The 18,627-nt window shown below is 60.5% G+C and overlaps 2 protein-coding genes across 2 annotated transcripts; one reads left to right on the plus strand and one right to left on the minus strand.

Annotated features, from left to right (window-relative positions):
• Positions 1–1,469: 1,469 nt before the first annotated feature.
• On the plus strand, positions 1,470–2,243 carry LOC117310774 (melanoma-associated antigen 8-like). The gene has a single exon (XM_033850397.1). The coding sequence runs from the start codon at positions 1,470–1,472 to the stop codon at positions 2,241–2,243; it is 774 nt and encodes a 257-aa protein (XP_033706288.1).
• A 9,453-nt stretch (positions 2,244–11,696) lies between these two features.
• On the minus strand, positions 11,697–17,829 carry LOC117310779 (paraneoplastic antigen Ma6E-like). The gene is made up of 2 exons (XM_073799817.1): positions 17,675–17,829; positions 11,697–15,347 (listed from the first exon to the last, which is right to left on the minus strand). The coding sequence occupies exon 2, from the start codon at positions 15,274–15,276 to the stop codon at positions 12,682–12,684; it is 2,595 nt and encodes an 864-aa protein (XP_073655918.1). The 5' UTR covers positions 15,277–15,347; positions 17,675–17,829; the 3' UTR covers positions 11,697–12,681.
• Between the last annotated feature and the right edge of the window lie 798 nt (positions 17,830–18,627).

The raw sequence follows: 18,627 nt of genomic DNA on the forward strand, positions 1-18,627 counted from the left end.
CTGAGGGAGCACTGAGGGCAGCCTGCAGCCCAGAACTCAGTTGGCCCTGGAAGGCCGTCACGTGCAGCACTTCCTGACATCCGGGTGTCAGAGAAGCTGGGGACCTGGGATAAGGGGCGGGGTCTCATGAGGGCAGAGGGTAAAATGTCAGGTCCCTGGCGGACTAAGGTTAGGGCCCTTAGGCAGGACTGAGGGGACCCTGAGGGAGGACAAAAGGGACCCACCAGGTCACCGCCCTTGCAGGTGGCCGTGGGAGGCCCCGGGGTGGGATGAGCACGGTAGGCCTGTCCTGACGTCCTGACGTCAGGGTCTCGGAGAGACTGGAGACCTGGTATAAGGAGCAGGGACTCACACTGGCAGACGGGACAATCCCAGGTCCTGCCCAGAGTCCAGCCTGCACGCGAGGAAGGAAGGACTGAGGACGTTAGACCCCGACACAGGGAGGGATCCTTTGCCCTTCCACGGGGGCCTTGGAGGCGCCAGAGCACGGTCAGCAGATGAGATGTTTCCTGACCTCTGGGTCGGGGTCCTCAGGAGGTCAGGTGTTTGGTGTGAGGGGTGAGCCTTCAGGTCCACAGAAGGTGGACTCCCAGGACCCCGAGGGAGGACTGAGCAGACCCCCAGCCCTGGAACAGGGGCCTCAACAGAAACCTGCCCCTGTGGTCAGCGCTGGGAGGCCAGGCAGGATGTGAGGAGGAGGTGAGGACCCAGCATCTCCCCATCCTAGGACCCTCGGGAGGCCCTGGGCAGGTGCGGCCACCTGTGGGGTCCCCTCACTGCTTTCTGTTCAGATTCGGGGTCCTGTTCTGAGTTTCCCCTCCGGCCTGCAAAGGGGAGGGTCCAGGCCCTTAAGGGGAACAGTGAGCACGACGAGCGACCCCGAGGGGACCACCCACCCCAGAACTCAGCACTGGGGGGACCTCACAGAGTCCGGCCCAATCCTCCTACCAGCACCGAGGCCCAGAGCTGTGCCACAGTGTACACAAGCGGTGCGCCCTCCATTCCTCTTACAGGGGCTCCAGGAACCGGGAGGCGAAGGCCCAGGTCTGAGGACCGTGTCCTCAGGGCACAGAGCAGAGGAGGCCCAGGCAGCGCCAGGAGCCAAGGGGAGGTGCGTGCCCTGAGTGTGTACCCAGGGGCTCCCCCTCCCAGAACAGAGGGGACCCCACAACACCCAAGTCACCCCACCGCCCTGTCAGCCCCAGAACCTGGGGCCGTGCTGGCTGCACCCTGAGGAGCCCCCTCACTTCCTTCTTCAGGTTGGCAGGGGACAGGCCACCCGGGAGGAGCGCCCCTGTGAGGCCCGAGGGCAGCCCTTGAGACGAGACCTGTAAGTGGCCTTTGTCAGGGCTGCCCAGGGTGCCTTTCTCCGCCGAGGCCGCTCACATCCCCTCTCTTCCCCAGGTACGAGGTCCCCTGCCCACACTCCCGTGGGCGGCCCGACCCCAGTGATCAGGCCTCCGGTCGAGATGAGTGAGCTCCGCCAGCCTGAGGCCGACCTTGAGGCCCCAGTCCCGGCCCAGGGTCCTGTGGAGGCGCCGCTGCTGGGGGCTGCGGGGGAGGAGGCCGCATCCCCCTCGTCCTCCGCCTCCCCTGGCGCCCCCTCCTTCTCCGCCTATGCCGATCCCTTGTCCCGCGAGGCACTTGTTGCGCTGATGGCTGACCTGGTGGGGTTCCTGCTCGTCAAGTTTCGTACCGGGGAGCCGACCTCCGAGGCGGAGATGCTGAGTACGGTCGTCCGGGAGCATCGGGACCACTTCCCCGTGGTCTACAGCCATGCTTGCGAGTGCCTGCTGCTGGCGTTTGGCTTGGCCGTGAAGGAGGTGGACCCCCGCGAGCGCACCTACGTCCTGGTCCCCACCCTGGGCCTCACCTGGGATGCAGTGCTGAGCGACTGGCAGCGCACGCCCGAGGCCAGCCTCCCTCTGCTGGTCCTGACCATGGTCACCCTGTTTGGTGACCGCGTCCCTGAGGAGGAGGTGTGGGGAAAGCTAGGCACCCTGGGGTTTTGTGGCGGGAGGGAGCTGCTCACCGAAGTGTGGGTGCAGACGGGCTACCTGAAGTACCGGCAGGTGCCCCACAGCGACCCTGCCCGCTACGAGTTCCTGTGGGGTCCCCGGGCCTACGCGGAGGCCAGCGAGTGTCAGGTCCTGCAGCATCTGCTCAGGATCAATAGCATGGCTCCCAGGTTCTTCCCATCCGTGTCTGCAGGGAGTGTGAGCGATGAGGAAGAGGGAGCCTGAGCCAGTGCAGCAGCCAGTCCCACGTCCAGCAGCTTCTCCCGTGGGGCAGGAAGGGGGGCTGCTCCTTCACTCTGAGTTTGAAGAGGGAGCGGTCAGCCTTCTAAGCAGTGAGAGCCGGGCGAGTTGGGGGAAGCCGGTGTGCAGCATTTTGGGTTCCTGTTGTGTATGTTGACATGGACTTCCATGTCTGTTTTCTTTAGGAATTTTTCAAATGTTGGTTCTTTGAATAGAAGACTAAACAAGCTTCAGTGTCTAACTTTGTGTATGACGTTAATCCCACAGGTATTTGCACTAATTCAGTTCAAGAACAAGAGTTTTGCTGTTTTGTAAGAGAGGTTGGGAAATCTCCCAGTTCGTTTTGTGACCGTATACAAGATAACAGGGAATTGGAATCAGAACTGCTCTGGAAAGGTGGAAGTACTTAGCAGTGCTATAGATGGGAGAAGAAATAGAAAAATAAGAGTCATTGTTGTTCCAATTCTTGCTTCCCTGTCTTGTCTGTCATTCTGTAAATAAAACGAACTATCCCTGTTGAGTTGGATTTGCGCGGGTATTTTAAGAAAGTAGGAGAAGGTTCATCTGCGTCAATAAGCCCCCTGCCCACTGGCTTGTTTATTCCGCAGACCTCCACGGAGCCTCTGCTCTCCGGAAGGGCCTGTGTTAGTAGCGGGAACGCTAGGAAAAGCAGGACACACCCACACCTAGAGTGATGGTCTAGGAGCCACTGTCACATGAGGAAGGTGGTGAGACGTCCCCTAAGTCCCACAGAATAAGACAACATGGGACGAGGCGGTGGGGCTCCAGGAGCGAGCCCTGGAGTGTTAAGTGCCCCGAGCCAGGGCACTTCGGGCCTTTGGGAAGTGGGGGTTCCTTCTGTGGGAGGTGATGGTGATGAAGCTGGGTGGTGGCAGCAGCCAGACATGCAGAGGGTGTGTCTTGGGTTGCAGGGGAAAGTCTGAAATGGGACATTGCTGTGAGATGTCCTTCCGGGTCGTGGATAAAGCCGAGAGAAGTCTCGCCCTGGGGCAGGAAGGAAGGGGTGCTGGCTCTTGTTGCATTGCAGTGGGCCACAGTGAAGAGGTAGGTGTTTCATAGCCGCCATCTGCAAGGATTTCCAGAGAAATGAGGGTCTTGCTCTTTGAAGCCCTGCTCGGTATTCCCGGGGCTGGCCCTCCTCTCCCTGCCCTGGGAGAGCCAATTACCAACTGTATGGAAACGACCATTTTAGTCACCTGGAGTTTCCTTTGGCCACTTGTGAGCAAGGTCTAGATTTCAGTGGGATGAAATGAATGAAAATAGGGGGTTTGAAAGAAGAGAGGCTGCCGAAGTGGAAAGGAGTCGCCGTGTGACTGGAATCCTGGGAGCTTCGCGTGAGCTGCACCCAGCTGGGGAAATCACCACCCTTCCCTCCATGCCGACAGACACACACACACACACACACACACACACACACACACACACACATCCAAATTGAATAATAAATCCTCCAGGAGTAAAACACACAGAACAGCAATTTTGACTGGTTTTCTATTCCGTTTCCTATGGAGCTGCAAATTCTCTGAGATGTCATGAAAAGAAAGCAATTTCCAGAGGGGAGAAGGACAGAGTCTGGGATCAGAATAATACTAGAAATAAGTCCTAGCCACTAAGAAGCAACGTCCGCCAGTGTCCCCGCGTTCAGGCAGGTGCAGAAATATGTCGGCATCAGAGACCCACAGGTTTGGGCTGTGACCTGGCATCGAAAGGAAGGGGCAACTCCTGGGCCTAATGGGATTGGGAGGTCACTGCAGTGGGAGGTGCAGACGGCGCCGGGGGCTAAAGAGGCAGCCCTCCCTGCTGAGCGCCGTACGACAACGTGAACATTACGTGGGATCCTGGATTTGAAGCACCTGCCATATAGCAGGTGGGCACTTGGAAAAGGTGGAGAATTTCAGGGCCAATGGAACCTGCTCAGACACTCCTGCCGGAAAAGAAGGGGATTTTGTCATCACAAATGGTAAGCACTCCCGGGGGAAAGCAGGGATTCCTAGTGCCCGTTCGTGCAGTGAACTGACTGATGGGGGGCAGTGCTAGCCCAGGGACGGCCGTGGCAGGCGGCGCAGCAGCGGCCGGGACACGCCAAGAGCGCCCCAGGGACATTCAGGGAGACACTTTTCAGGGGGGCAGCAGCGCCCTCCCCAGTAGACTCTGGACGAGCACACATCACCCCGGCACACAGCCAGTCCTGACCAGGGCGGCGCAGGGCACACGGGAGCTGCTGCCCATCAGCGGGAAGCTCTGACGTTCTCTACGTGCGCTGAGCCTGCCCCCTGAGGGGCTGGTGTGAGTTGTCTCAGCCGTGGCCCTGTTTCCCGAGAAGCCCCCATTCCCCAGCCCCAGCTAACGTCTGCTCTGAGCTCCAGCCTCCTTGGCAAAGGGCTGACCTCCTGCCTGGCTCTCGCCTACCCTCCTCTGTGGCAAATATCGCCGGCTGCTGCTTTAGGGGCCTTTGTGAGCAAGTGCGGGGCCCGGGCCTGTGCCTGTCCGTGGTCCCTGAGCTGGGGCTGGGCACAGGGATAGGGCTGGGTTGGTGGCGGGATGCAGGGTGTGAAGCCAAGTGACATTCACAAGACAGCAGCAGGGTGTAAAGCCACGTGTGAGCAAGCATCCAGGAGGAGGGGCATCCGCAGGGCCCTGAAGGGCACAGACACTCACGCCCCGTGGGGATGCAGAGAGCCCTCCAGCCCGGCGGTCCCCGTGCTTTGAATGCAAGCTTGCCGCCTGCCTGACAGCCAGTGTGCCCGGGGAAGTGAGCCTGCAGGAGAACGTGGGGCCACCACGCCGCTGGGACAGAAGGGAGCAGAGTGGGCAGTGGAAGGAGAGAGCAGGGCCCAAGCCTGGGCATAGGAGCCGCCTTCAGAGGGCCGTGCCTCGGACCCCCACGTCCGGGACCCTTCTCCATCCTCACGCCCTCAGTCCTAGACCCTCACCCTCCTCCCTGGCCCTCGTGTCCATTTCACGAGAGATGGTGACCTGATGGGGCTGGGGAGGCCACGTGGGCAGAATCCAGTGTCAGGCTCTCATGGGCACTAATGCCCAGCTTCCCTGTGTTTTCTCCATTATGTGGCCTGAGGCGTCAGGTAGTAGGACCCCGTGGAGGACAGCTGAATCCCCCTTGACTGTTGGGGAGACAGGTCAGGCCAGTGCGGGGATGGGTCTTTGCACGCATATGATGCTTAGCTCGAATAAGAGTCCTTCTAGTGACAAGCTGATCAAATCATGGAGACTCCCTACGCCTCGATTTCTCCATCTGTAAAATGGGCCTCCTAACAGTACCAGGCAAAAGCATTGGTGTGGGTTTCCCCATGATGTGACCTGCTTGTAAAAAGCCTGGGCCAAATGAAGTGGTCGGTGGCTGTAGCTCTTGTTACTGAGTGTGTAAGAAGGATGCGCCCTCCCCCATGTTGTGAGGATTCCCGACCAGTGCACGTCTTGGGATCCCCGCGTACGTGGGTTAGCGCAGTTTTTCTTTCCTCGTGAACATTTGTTGTCAGAATGCTTGGGCTCGCCTTCCTCGTCTTCTCGCTTGTCCCCGTTCAAGATGAGGCGGTTGATCTGAGGTGTCGCCTCCATTGGAACACGGGTGTTTGCAGCTTTAGGTCCCAAGTGCCTCTTTGGCCGCGTGCCATAAGTCCTGGGGCCTTTGGTATGTGTTTTCTTCATTTCAAAGTATTTTCTAGTTTCCCTTGTGATGTCTTGTACGTTCCCTGGGCTATTGTTATGGACTGAACTGCGTCCCCCCAAAATTTGCATGTTGAAGCCCCAATCCCCTAGAACCTCAGAATGTCACTGTGGCTGGAGTTAGTGGTTCTTAGGTTGAAATGAGGCCATTAGGATGAGGTCTAATCCAAGATGGCTGGTGCCCTTGAGGGAAGAGCGGATCAGCACACGCAAGGAGAGAAGGCAGGGGCTGGGGGTGCGTGCACAGAGGGTGACCACGTGAGGGGCGGTAAGAGCACGGCCACCTGCAACCAAGGAGACCGGCCGCAGTACAAGCCACCCCTGCTGGACCCTCCCTCTCGGCCTCCTGGTCGGAACCACCGTGAGAATCTGTGTCTGCTGTTTCAGCCCCTCATCCTGTGCTGTGGGATTTGGCATCGTCCCAGACTAATGCGGTTATTTGGGGACGCACGGCTCAATTTCCCTCTCTTTGCAGATTTCCCACATTTCCTTCTGTTATTGAGGTCTAATTTCACTCTATTTTGGCCAGAGGACATACTTTGTATGATTTCAGCCCTTTTGTTTGTATCCCCTTAAGTTTACTGAGGGATGCTGTGTGGCCTGACGCGTGGAGTACCCTGGAGAACGTTCTAGGTACGCTTGACGAGCACGTGTCTATTCTCTTCTTGGGGCAAATAGTCTACACATGTCATGAGACCTAGTCTTTGTACAGTGCTGTTCAAATCTGTGATTCCCGTACTGCGGTGCTGTCTGGTCGCTGTACCCATAATGAAAGCAGGCTGTGTTAGTCTGCTTAGAGCTGCCATAGCCAAGTCCCACAGAGGAGGTGGCTAAAACTACAGAAATGTACTGGGTGCCAGTCCTGGTGGCTAGAAGTCCAACGTCAACTGGCTGGAAAGTGCAGTCTCAGGTGAGGGAAGCCGTCTCTTCCTGGCTCGCAGACAGCTGGTTTTCTCTTGGTCCCTCACTTGGCTGCTTCTCTGAACAGGTTGGGGGGGGGGTAGGGAGGGAGGGAGGGAGAGCGAGAGAGAAAGAGGGAGGGAGGGAGGGAAAGGGGGAGAGACAAAGGGAGGGAAGGAGGGAGGGTAGGAGAGAGGTGGAGGGAGGGAGAGAGTGAAAGGGAGAGAGAGGGAGGGAGGGAGAGAGAGAAAGAGGGAGGGAGGGAGAGAGAGAGAGAGAGAGAGCAAGAGAGAAAGAGGGAGGGAGGGAGGGAAAGGGGGAGAGACAAAGGGAGGGAAGGAGGGAGGGAGGAGGGAGAGAGGTGGAGGGAGGGAGAGAGTGAAAGGGAGAGAGAGGGAGGGAGGGAGAGAGAGAGAAAGAGGGAGGGAGGGAGAGAAAGGGGCAGAGACAAAGGGAGGAAAGGAGGGAGGGAGGGAGAGAGAGGGATGGACAGGGCCATAGAAGGGGAGGAGGGAGAAAGAGAGAGAGAAAGAGGGAGGGAGGGAGAGAGTGAAAGGGAGAGAGGGAGGGAGAGAGAGAAAGGGAGGGGGGCGAGGGAGGGAAAGAGAGAGGGGGAGAAAGGTAGGGGGAGAGAGAGTGAGAGAGGGAGGATGGGAGGGAGGAAGAGAGGGCGAGGGAGGGAGAGAGGGAGGGAGATCTTCGGTGTCTCTTCCTCTTTTCCAAAGGACACCGCTCTTGTCGGACTGGGGCCCCACCCTTGTGACCTCATTTAACCTTACTGACTTCCCCAAGGGCGCTATCTCCAAATACACGCGCCTTGGGATTAGCACTGCAACAGGTGGACTTAATGGTTGGGGTGGGAGCTGGGGGATCCATTTGAATCCATCACAGGGGGGACCGAAGTCTCCCACTTCTACTGTAGACCGGTTTCTTCCGTCCCCTCTGTCCATTTTTGCATCGTTCACTTGGGGCGCTGCTGTTGGGCTGCTCAAGAGACCCCCCTGACGTGCACTAGCTGTTGCATTGTGACAGACGGGAGCGGCAGATGGGACCACCCCTCACCCGGGCAGACCCGGGGCTCCTCTGGCTGCTGGTGCTTGGATCATTCCTGGTACCTTGGGTCTACTTCCCCTCCTCCCCCAACCCACCTGTTTTTTTTCTTTTCTGTGTTTCTGGCCACCCCACAAGGCCTGGGTGATCTTAGATCCCCGAGCAGGGATTGAACCCGGGCCACCGCAGTGAAAGCATAGAGTCCTAACCCCTGGAACTCCAGGCAATTCCCGCTCCCCGCCCCCTCCTTAGCAGTGTTTGGGAGGGGATGTCGCCCTATCGCTGTGACAGCCACAGAGTCCTGGCCAGGTCCCCCGGCCCATCCCCCACACGTGGAGGCAGCAACTGTGAGCTGGGGGTGCGCCCTGGCCTTCAGTGCTCTGTACACACCACTGGGCGCTGACCACAAGGACTCGCGGTATAAGCGCGACACCCCAGCGCCCAGAGGGTGGTGGAGCATGGCGCCCTTGAAGTGTTTAGCTCGAAAGGCAAGGAAAAGAGAACCAGGAAAATGTCTCCAGACGCAGGACCCACAGTGAAAAGCAAACCTCAATCCTGCTGTCCAGACACCAGAGAGCACCCCCAAACTGAACACCCGCAGGCCCCTGCCAGGGACCGTCACCTCCACACCTGTGCGTCTCAGGACAGTAAGGGCTCTTTTCAGGCCTCTGACCAGGGGAGGCCTGAGCTCTTCTCATCTGTCAAATCGAGACTCTGCTGGAAACGGTGTCCCCGCAACCATGAACCCGTGGATGCCAGGCCCTTCCTTGTGCTTGTCCAGCCCTTCAAGGGTCTTTCTAGTGAGTGGAGGCACGTCGTCTGAGGGGCTTCACTGGCTACCTGCTAGGTGCCCGCACTGGGCCGGGGGTGGGCTGTCACCTGTCATCGTTTCCTGCTGAGGGGACTCAACTGCTCAGCCACGCCCAGGACGGAGGCGCCAAACACGTGTTGGGTGGAACATCGCTCTCATGTCCCCGTGCTCTTTACTGCCCTGCAAGGTTCTGGCCGCGTTACCACCTCCGTGTGTCTGCAGGGTCTGCCTGGTCAGGGTCCTCTGTGGGCCTGCCTGGAGGGGTCGGGTATTCCAGGAAACAGCGGGAGCCCATGCAGCAGCAGCAAAGGGGCTCAGGGGCCGACGGATCAAGGTCAGGGAGGCGGCAGGCCTGGCGGCCACCTCGGGCATCCAGGGTGCGCAAGAGGCAGCAGCGCGGCCCCCGGGAGCTGCGCGGGGGGGGAAGGCTGAGGACTTGGGGGGGTGCGGCGGCCAGGCCCGGCACGGGCCAGGGAGGACTCATCTGGGCGGGAGGCCAGGCGCAGCAGAGCCAGGGGACCTCGGCTGGCTGGGCCACCCCTGCCAGGACAGGGACTAGAGGGACCAGAACCTGCACGTTGGGATGCGGCGCGGGGGGCTCGGCTGCTGTCCGAGGAGGGGCCGGAGCGACAGAGTCAGTCCCGGCCAGGGCGGAGGCATGGTCGAGTTGCGGGTAGCTCGGGGTCCCCTGGATATGCTCAGGAGACGGTGGGAGGCCGTCCTGCGGCTCCGCGGCACTGAGCGCCGGGAGGTGCCCCGGGGCTGCCGGCTCGCCGTCCACCTGCCCGGATGCTGGTTTAGTGTGTACTCTGGGCTTCATCCTCACCAGGAGGTGCGGGCAGTCTCTCTGAAACAGGGGACTGTGGTAGAAGTGTAACTGAGGTCGCAGTTGAGAGAGAAAAGGAAACCCCGAGTCACAAAAGAGTTGCTCGCAAGCAGCAGCCGCCTGGCTGGGCCCCTGGGCGCCCTCCCCCAGCCGACCCAGGGCCTCTTTGGAGAAAGCGGGACCCGGTCCCAGCAGGATGCTGTGCCCCAGCTTTGACATCCCCGAGACTCGCTCACTCACCATCACCTTTCGCCCTTGGAAAATGACTGAAAATGGCCCCTTAGGACGAGTACAAGGCCCACGAAAGGGGACTTGGCGTTTGCAGGTACGAGACTGCAACAAGGTTCGGTAGCTTTCTAAGGAAGTGTCCGAATCGCCCCCTGGCCAGCACCTCCAGGGGCCAGACCGGGGACGCTGACTGCTTCCCAGGAAAGGACCTGCGCCCCCACTCAAGTGATGCTCTGGAGCTATGGGAGTCAAGGGGGCACACAGACCTCCCCCCTCCCCCCGGCGGGCCACTGTCCCCGAGCAGGAGGACGGGAAGGGCCAGCGTTGCAGCAGTGTCCTCTTGTCCCCCGCTGTGACTGCGGGTCAGGCACGAGCGGCACTGCCCACGTGTCAGGAGTACAGGATGACGCCTTGCCCGCGTGTGCTGTGAAATGATCACCACAGGGGGTCCAGTTCACACGCATCACCTCACACAGACACAGCAAAGGGAAAAGGAGGAGGGAGAGAAGTGACGTCCTTGTGCTGAGAACGTTTCGGGTCCCCCCATAACAACGTCCCAACACAGCGCGCGGCACTTCCAGCTCCGGCCGTCACGCCGGTGCCCAAGTACCACCTTTAAAGGAAGCTCTCCCGACACGCCTGCCGCCGTCCCAGGCGGCCCCGGGGATGGCACCCGCCCCCCACCCCCGGGCCCAGCGGCTCAGCCCCTGGAGAGGGCTCCTCCCCCGCCGTCCCCCGCCCTCCTTACCTCGCTCAGGACGTGGGCGGGCCGCTCCTTCGTGGACAGGTTGGTCACGCAGAGGGACGTGTGCATGTCCTGGTACACTTTGCTGAATCCATAGCGGTTAAGCTGGCGGATGAAGCTCTCCACACGTTCTGTCTTGAACACCTTGTCTAGGCCGCCCCTGTCCAAAACCTCCTTTTGAAACAGCGGCCTGTTGACGCCTATGCAAGTCCCGTCTTCATTCCACCCAATGGATGCAAAGCGACTGCTGTGGACGTTCGTCCACAGCTTCCTGGGAAAGGGGTGGAAGAGCAGGCTGCCTTCCCACACGGCCTCGCAGGCGGTGCGAGGCCTTTTCAACAAAGGCTCTTCCGTCAAATCCTGGAAAGCGGCTTCTCCAGGCAGCAGCCTGAGGTCGGGGTGCCCCGCGGGCACGGGCTGGTCCAGGGCGAGGGACTGGGGGGTGCAGGTCCCTGAGCCGAGGGCCGGAGCCGCTGTGTCGGGAGGAAGAGGCGCCTCGCCGAAGCCGGGCGCCCTGCCCGCGGCGGGGCCCTTCTCGTCCGCAGCCATGCGGAGCACGGCGTGCCCCTCCGCCACGTAAACGGGACAGTGCAGCGCGGCCGGCAGCACCCTGGGCTCACACTCCCGCTCAGCCCCTCACAGAAGTGCTCCGGTTGCTCGGGGGTGACAGCACAGCCCAGCCAGGAAGTGACATCCTAAAGGGCAGGCCCGTCAGCATGTCAGCCTCCTGCTTCACGCCCGTCATCGCAGGGGGCACGAAGACACTCGTGCACGGGTGCAGAGCCACAGGCCGAGCGCTCGTGCAAACCGGCCACGGCCTTCTGGTCCCAGAGCCCCCGGGCGAGGCACACGTGCACGGACCCACGTGTGACCCACGAGGTCAGAAGTCCTCCTGTGTGTCCCCTGGCCTTCCGGGCCGTGCACAGCACCCATGATTTCAAGCACGAGCATCGCCCGAGACGCGGCCCACGGTCAAGGGCGCTAAAACTTTACAATTCACCTATGAACTGGAAGAAAAACCCTCACGATGTCTGGGTCTGCAAAGTGCCTACCTTACCCTCTCCCCGGAGAGGTGTCCCATGGGTGCTGAGCAGGAATCGGACTCTGGACCCCCGCCCTCACCCGCAGCAGCCCTTTCCCTCCATTGCCCACAGCAGAGGCCAGACTCAGATGAAACGTTCAGGGAAATTTATTAAAGAGAAACATTGACTGAAACCACTGAACAGAGGGCATAACAACACACAGAGGAACTTCTAACGGCCACCGGAGCTCACGGGTCCCGGCCCCACCCAGGGTCCTCAAAAAGGTGCCTCCGCTACACCCCACCCGGCGGCCCTCCATCTCCCCACAGTCTCCCTTCCTGAAGGCCCCGCGGGTGGCCTCTCGCCAGGAGGATGGGCGCCGGCCATGCCCGCTCCCCCCAGGGCAGACCCTCCATTTCTGGCCCACATGCCCGGGGCCTGGCCCTGCCCTATGGCGGGCACAGGACAGTCCCACAGCAGGGCGCACGCCACCGAGCCGGGGACGTGGAGTCCCGAGGAACAACGGGGTGGCCCAGCAGAACACAAGCCCTGGGGGGCCTCCCGCAGACCTCCTGCAGCCCCGGTCAAGGTCTTCCTTCGAAGGTCGCAGGTGGGCTCCCAGGTCCTGGGGTGGGCGCTGGCTGTGACCTCGTCCATCCCGTCCTTCCCGCCGGCTCCTGGGACTGGGCTCGGGGTCTCCACGCCGCGCAGGGCTTGGGGGAACCGCTCAGAGGAGAACACATGCACATTTCCACAACAACAGGCAGCGCTGGGCCTGAATCTATGCCCAGAAAGCACACGTTGAGCTCACGACACTGGCCCACAGAGACCAGAGCCTTGGCTGGCACGTGGCGCACCTCAGGGCTCTGCGGGGGGACGATGGCTAGGGTGTGTGTGTTGGGGGGAGGGGAGCGGGGGCTGGGGGGTTCCTTGACACCTGGGTCCCTCTGGGGCCTACAGGGACACATTTGGGCTTGCCAGTACAGGGAGCAACCTGCCCCAGGGGATGATGAATAGGGGTCCCCTCTCAGGAGGGAGGCCCAGGCACCTGGAGTGGCCCCTAATATGGGGCCAGTAGGCTGCCAGGCCTGGCCTCCCCCTGCCTCCAAGCGTGGGGGCCCTGGGGCCTGCTGAGCCTACTGGCCCGAGGTGGACCCCGGGGGGCTCATCTCTGCAGCCCCGTCCTCATTTCCCGGCTCTTCTGGGATGGGCTTGAGCCCCTCCTCGGGGGTCTCCTCGGCCTCCTGGCCTCCTGCCTGGGCGAGGCCCTCTGGCTCCCAGCCAGGACCTCCTGGGGCCACCGGGGAAGCACTGCCCATCCGGCCAGGCATGGGGACCCCGGGGGCATCTGAGGGTCCTGCCTGACCTAGGCCCTCTGGCTCCCAGCCAGGACCTCCTGGGGCCACCGGGGAAGCACTGCCCATCCGGCCAGGCATGGGGACCCCGGGGGCATCTGAGGGTCCTGCCTGACCTAGGCCCGCAGGGGCGGCAGCACTTCCATCTTCCTGAGTGGCCGTGGACGCCTTGCTGGTCTCCCCAGGGCCAGGGGCTGCCCTGGCGGCACCATGGTCTTCAGGGGCTGCCCTGGCGGCACCATGGTCTTCAGGGGCCGCCTCGCCAGCCTTGGCAGTGCCGGCAACTGCCGCACTGGCCTCCTCACGTGCCGGGTGGTCCTCGGCGCTCCCTTCCTTGGAACGGGCGGCCTGGGCGGTGCTATCTTCACCGGCCGGGGAGGCCTTGGTGCCATGTGCAGTGGTGCCTGCGGTGATGGCCTCATGGGCCGGGGCGGCCTGGGCGGCTGCTGCCAGGACTGCAACGTCCACACGGGCCTCTTCCTGCCCTGGGAAGTGCTCCCTGCTAGCCGGGTCGGCGTCCCAGGCCTCGGTCTTCTGGATGAGCCGCAGCATCCCCGCAAAGCCGGGAGGCCTCCTCATCAGCCGCCGCCTCCTCAGCGTGTCCCGGAGCGTGTCGTTCAGCCGGGCCCGCGTCAGCACCTGCCGGGCGCGCGCCTGGTCCGCCATGGCCGGGTGGATGGCCCCCTTCTCCAGGGCCGACTGCAGCAGGCCTTCCAGGCGCATCACGTACGCAGAGAGAGTCTCCTGGGGCCGCTGGGCACAGGTCACGAACTTCAGCCGAGCACTCCCCCGGGGGTCCTTGTTCCCAAACACCTGCACCAGCGCGGCCAGGCAGTCCTGGGCAGCCAGCTCGGGATCTTCCGCCAGGAGGCCGCGCAGGAGGTCCAGCGCGGGGCCGCGCAAGCTCTCCACCAGCCTCCTCCTCCTCTCCCTCTCAGACACGTGGCGCCACAGGTGCAGCGTGTGGCTGGCCTGCTCCAGCCAGCTCTCAGAGGACCCTTCCCCGTGGCCCGGCTCTTCCATCCCAGAGAAGGTTCCCAGCTCCTGGTAGCCCATGCTGTCCAGCACGGGCTGCGAGGCCTGCCTCCACTGCTGGGTCCCGGGCCCTGCCTCACCCATGGCGCCTGCCGCTGTCACAACTGCTTCCTCAGGCGCAGCCGTTGCCCCGCCCGTGGGTCCTGCCATACTCAGAAGTCCTGCCACGCCTGCAACATTTCTGTAACCTGCAGCTCCTTCCTCATCTGACTCAGCTCCTGCTTCACCTTCAGCTCCTGCTTGACCCTCAGCTCCTGCTTGACCCTCAGCTCCTTCCGCACCTGCAGCTCCTTCCTCACCTGCAGCTCCCTCCTCACCTGCAGCTCCCTCCTCACCTTCAGCTCCCTCCTCACCTTCATCTCCCTCCTCACCTGCAGCTCCTTCCTCATCTGACTCAGCTCCTGCTTCACCTTCACCTCCTGCTTCACCTGCAGCTCCTTCCTCATCTGACTCAGCTCCTGCCTCACCTGCAACTCCTGCCTCACCTGCAGCTCCTTCCTCGCCTGCAGCTCCCGCCTCATCTGAGGCTCCCTCCTCACCTGCGGCTCCTGCCTCACCTGAGGCTCCCTCCTCACCTGCAGCTCCCTCCTCACCTTCAGCTCCCTCCTCGCCTGCAGCTCCCTTCTCACCTGCACCTCCCTCCTCACCTTCATCTCCCTCCTCACCTGCAGCTCCCTTCTCACCTGCACCTCCCTCCTCACCTTCAGCTCCCTCCTCACCTTCAGCTCCCTCCTCACCTGCAGCTCCCTTCTCACCTGCACCTCCCTCCTCACCTTCAGCTCCCTCCTCACCTGAAGCTCCCGCCTCACCTTCAGCTCCCTCCTCACCTGCAGCTCCCTCCTCACCTTCAGCTCCCTCCTCACCTAAGGCTTCCTCCTCACCTGTGTCTCCCTCCATACCTGCGACTCCCGCCTCCCCTGCAGCTTCCTCCTCCCCTGCAGTTCCTGAGTGACCTGCAGTTCCTGCCTCACCCGCCCTGCCAACCACTGCTTGTCCCTGGGGCTGCGCAGGGCAACTGGGTCTATCCTGTGAATCAGCATCAGGGGCCTGGGGCAGGCAGACCACAGTCCAGGGCCCTCCCTTGCCTGGTATTTGGCGGGGGAGCAAGCTTCGATTTAAACACTCAGCAAACTCGACCAGGGCAACACTCGACCCCAGCTCCTTTCTGTAGACCTTGCCCAGCACTCGGTACCTGCCCAGGGAACGCAGGGCAGCCTGCACAGCCTCCTGGAATTCCTGGTCTTTGCAGTCATCTGGGATTCCCAGGATGAGCAGAGATCGCTGAGCGTTCACGCCCATCGACCTGCACCAGTCCCGCAATACCGCCAGAGCCATCGCCATCTTCGAGGACCTGAGGGTGGGGGGAAGCGATCAAACAGGTGTGCACAGGCTGTTGAAGTGTGGGAATCGGCCTGTGGGTGCAAAGAGGAGAGAATCATGTTTGTGCCACACAGCCCACCCTAGTGCCCCTCACAGCAGCAGCCTGGAGCACCTCCCTGCCCTGTTTGGTTTGTTTGACTTTAGGAAACTTTTTTTATAAATTACATTTATTTACAAGATAGAAGGCTAGGGACTTCCCTGGTGGCGCAGTGGTTAAGAATCCACCTGCCAGTGCAGGGGACACAGGTTCGATCCCCGGTCCGGGAAGATCCCACAAGCCGCGGAGCAACTAACCCCACGCGCCACAACCACTGACCCCAGCGCTCTAGAGCCCACGAGCCACAACTACTGAGTCCACGTGACACAACCTCTGAAGCCCACATGCCTGGAGCCCGTGCTCTGCAACAAGAGAAGCCACCGTAATGAGAGGCCTGCGCACCGCAACGAAGAGTAGCCCCCGCTCGCTGCACCTAGAGAAAGCCCGCGCGCAGCAACAAAGACCCAACGCAGCCAAAAGTAAAAATAAAATTTAAAAATAATAACAAAAGAGCACTTGTTGCGTACGACTCAAGAAACAATAATAAAGTAAAATAAAATAATTTTTTTAAAAAAGACAGATAGAAGGCTCGTCACCTTTTCTACATTTCTGCCCTCAGTTTTAGGAAGCTGCCTTTTTCCCAAGGAATTTTTCAAGTCTTCCAATTTGTTAGCATAAACATTTCCATAATGTCCCATAATATTCCCCTATATCCTCTTTGTTAATGTACATCTGATCCGTAACGTTGGCCCTCTTTCATTCCTCATATTGGGGATCAGCGTTCTTTCTATGTTTCCGTGATTCATCGTTCTAGGACTTGCTCGGTTTCCTTGCTCTTTTGAAAGAAGCGCATGGCTTCGTTCACCGTGTCCATAATTTGCTTTCTATCACTGATTTCCTCTCTTAGCTCTCTTATTACTTCATTTTATGTTTCCTTTGCTCTTCTTCTTCTAGCATCTCTCAATGGACTGTTAGCTCACTGATTTTATGTCCTGACTCTTTTCTAACAGAAGCATTTAGAGGAATACAGTTTCCTCCTGTCGCTTTTTGCTGCCTCCCACTAATTTTGGTAAGTTGTGCTTTTTTAGTATTCACTTGGAAACATTTTCTAAGTCCCTCTGTGATTTTTCTCTTTGATCCATGGGTTTCCCAATATTTGAAGATATATTATCATTAGTACCATCAAATAAAATTCCCCCGTGATGAGAAAACTTATCATGGAAACTTGCAATACTGCTAAATTTATGGAGACTGTTTTACAACTCTGGTATGGCGTGTCCGGGTGAATGTGCAAAGCACCCTCGTAAAGAATCTGTGTACTCTGTGTGGAGGCCAGGGTCTTGCCCTGCCCACCGACCTCTGCAATTCCTGTGCCACCCGGACAGAGGCGACCTGAAGCTCTCGATGCCTAATGCAGTGGGCCAGAGCCCCTCCCTGGACCCCCACAAATCCATCTGCCATGGCCAACAGCCTCCACCAGATCACAGCAGCCCCAGCGCCTCCCCCTCTCAGCTTCACTTACGCCCCCCCCCCGCCCCCGTGGCCAGGCGGCTCCTCCCCGACCCCTCGCACTGCATCCCCTCCATACACCCTCCCCCACCCACCAGCTGGTGGCGCTCCGCTCTGGGCCCTGGAAGCCGGGCGCCCCGCCATGCGTAGAGGTCAGACTGCCTCTCTCACCTCCCCACACCGGGGAGTCCTCCCCGGAGCACACTCAGCGCCAGGGGCTCTCGCTTCTCGTACCCCAGACGCAGAGCCCACCCGTCTTGCCCCCGCCCACCCGGGAGCCGGAGCCCCCTAACTGCCACGAGCGTCCTCCCCCCCACCCCACGCCCCGCCCCGCCGGGAGCTCCCCTAACGCCTACCGCACCCGCGCCCGGGAGTCCTCCCCATCGACCCCCGCCTCAGCCAGGAGTAGCTCCCCCTTCCTCCCGCCACACGCAGCAGCCGCTAGCCCTCCCCTCCCGTCTCGGCCCCGGGGGTGGGGCCCGCCCGTCCCGTCCCGTCCCGTCCTCCCCACCCCCGCAGCCAGTCGTCCTCTCCTCTGGCCCCCAAGGCCAGCCCCACCCGACCAGCAGGAAGCCCTCTGCTCAGGCCCCCCCCCCACGCTTAGCCATTAGCCCCACCCTCTGCACCCCGACTCCAGAACGCCCCCCACCAGCCACCCCGGAAGCCAGCGGTCCTCCCCTCTGACCCGCTCACTGGGGGACCCTTCCCTCAGCCCCCCTTCAGCCCGCTACCCTCCGCCGCCGCTCCCCCACTCCCAACCGAGCAGCCCGTAGCCCTCCCCCGACCTCCACTCCTTCCCGGGGCCCCCGGTACCTGCGGAGTCCAGCCCCCGGCAGAGCCCCCGCCTGTCTCCTGACTCGCTCTGACTCTGTGGATGGCTCCGGAGTCCCGCTCACGAGGGGCTGAAGAGCTCGTCTCAGCAGAGCAGCCAGGAACTGTGCCGCCGACTGTCCCAGGCACTCTGTGCGAACGCCACGTGGGCTTCCGGGTGCTCCCGGAAGCCCCAGGAGGATGAGGGAGAAAGTTCTAGACGTCTCTTTACCGAGAAACTGGTTGGATCAGAAGAGCACGTGAGGAGGCGCTCTGCTACGGAAGCAGCAGTAGCCATGCGCACTGAGGGCCTGAGGTCCCAAGGCTTGGCGCCTCCGGAAGCGAAAGACACGCCCATTGGCCTTCCACCAATAGGAAGGCCTCCTGCGAGGCTGCGGAGTTGGGGGAGCGAACTTGGCGATGCGGAGCCCGTTGTGGCAAGTACGTCCATTTGTCTTTACAGGTGGTTTTCTACTGTGATTGATAATGTCATAAACCTATTCTTATTTCTTTGGTTTGTTTTAACTTTTGAATTTTATTTTATGTATTTTTTTATACAGCAGGTTCTTATGAGTTACCCATTTTATACCTATTAGCGTACATATGTCAATCCCAATCTCCCAATTCATCACCCCCCCCCGCCCGCCTTCACCATTTTCTCACCTTGGTGCCCATATGTTTGTGCTCTACGTCTGTGTCTCTATTTCTGCCCTGCAAACCGGTTCATCTGTACCATTTATCTAGGTTCCACATATGTGCATTAATACACGATATTTGTTTCTCTCTTTCTGACTTCCTTCACTCTGTATGACAGTCTCTAGATCCATCCACATCTCTACAAATGACCCAATTTCGTTCCTTTGTACGGCTGAGTAATAAATAATAGTAATAAAGCTCTTCTTTATATGGACTGGTTTCTTGTCTAGCTGTATCAACTAGCCATCTTCTCACATGGC

This window comes from Tursiops truncatus, unplaced genomic scaffold, assembly GCF_011762595.2.
Source record: "Tursiops truncatus isolate mTurTru1 unplaced genomic scaffold, mTurTru1.mat.Y mat_scaffold_211_arrow_ctg1, whole genome shotgun sequence".
Classification (NCBI taxonomy): Eukaryota; Metazoa; Chordata; class Mammalia; order Artiodactyla; family Delphinidae; genus Tursiops; species Tursiops truncatus.

Coding starts and splice junctions, on each gene's coding strand:
- LOC117310774 (XM_033850397.1), top strand. CDS start 1,470: ATGAGTGAGCTCCGCCAGCCTGAGGCCGACCTTGAGGCCCCAGTCCCG.
- LOC117310779 (XM_073799817.1), bottom strand. CDS start 15,276: ATGGCGATGGCTCTGGCGGTATTGCGGGACTGGTGCAGGTCGATGGGC.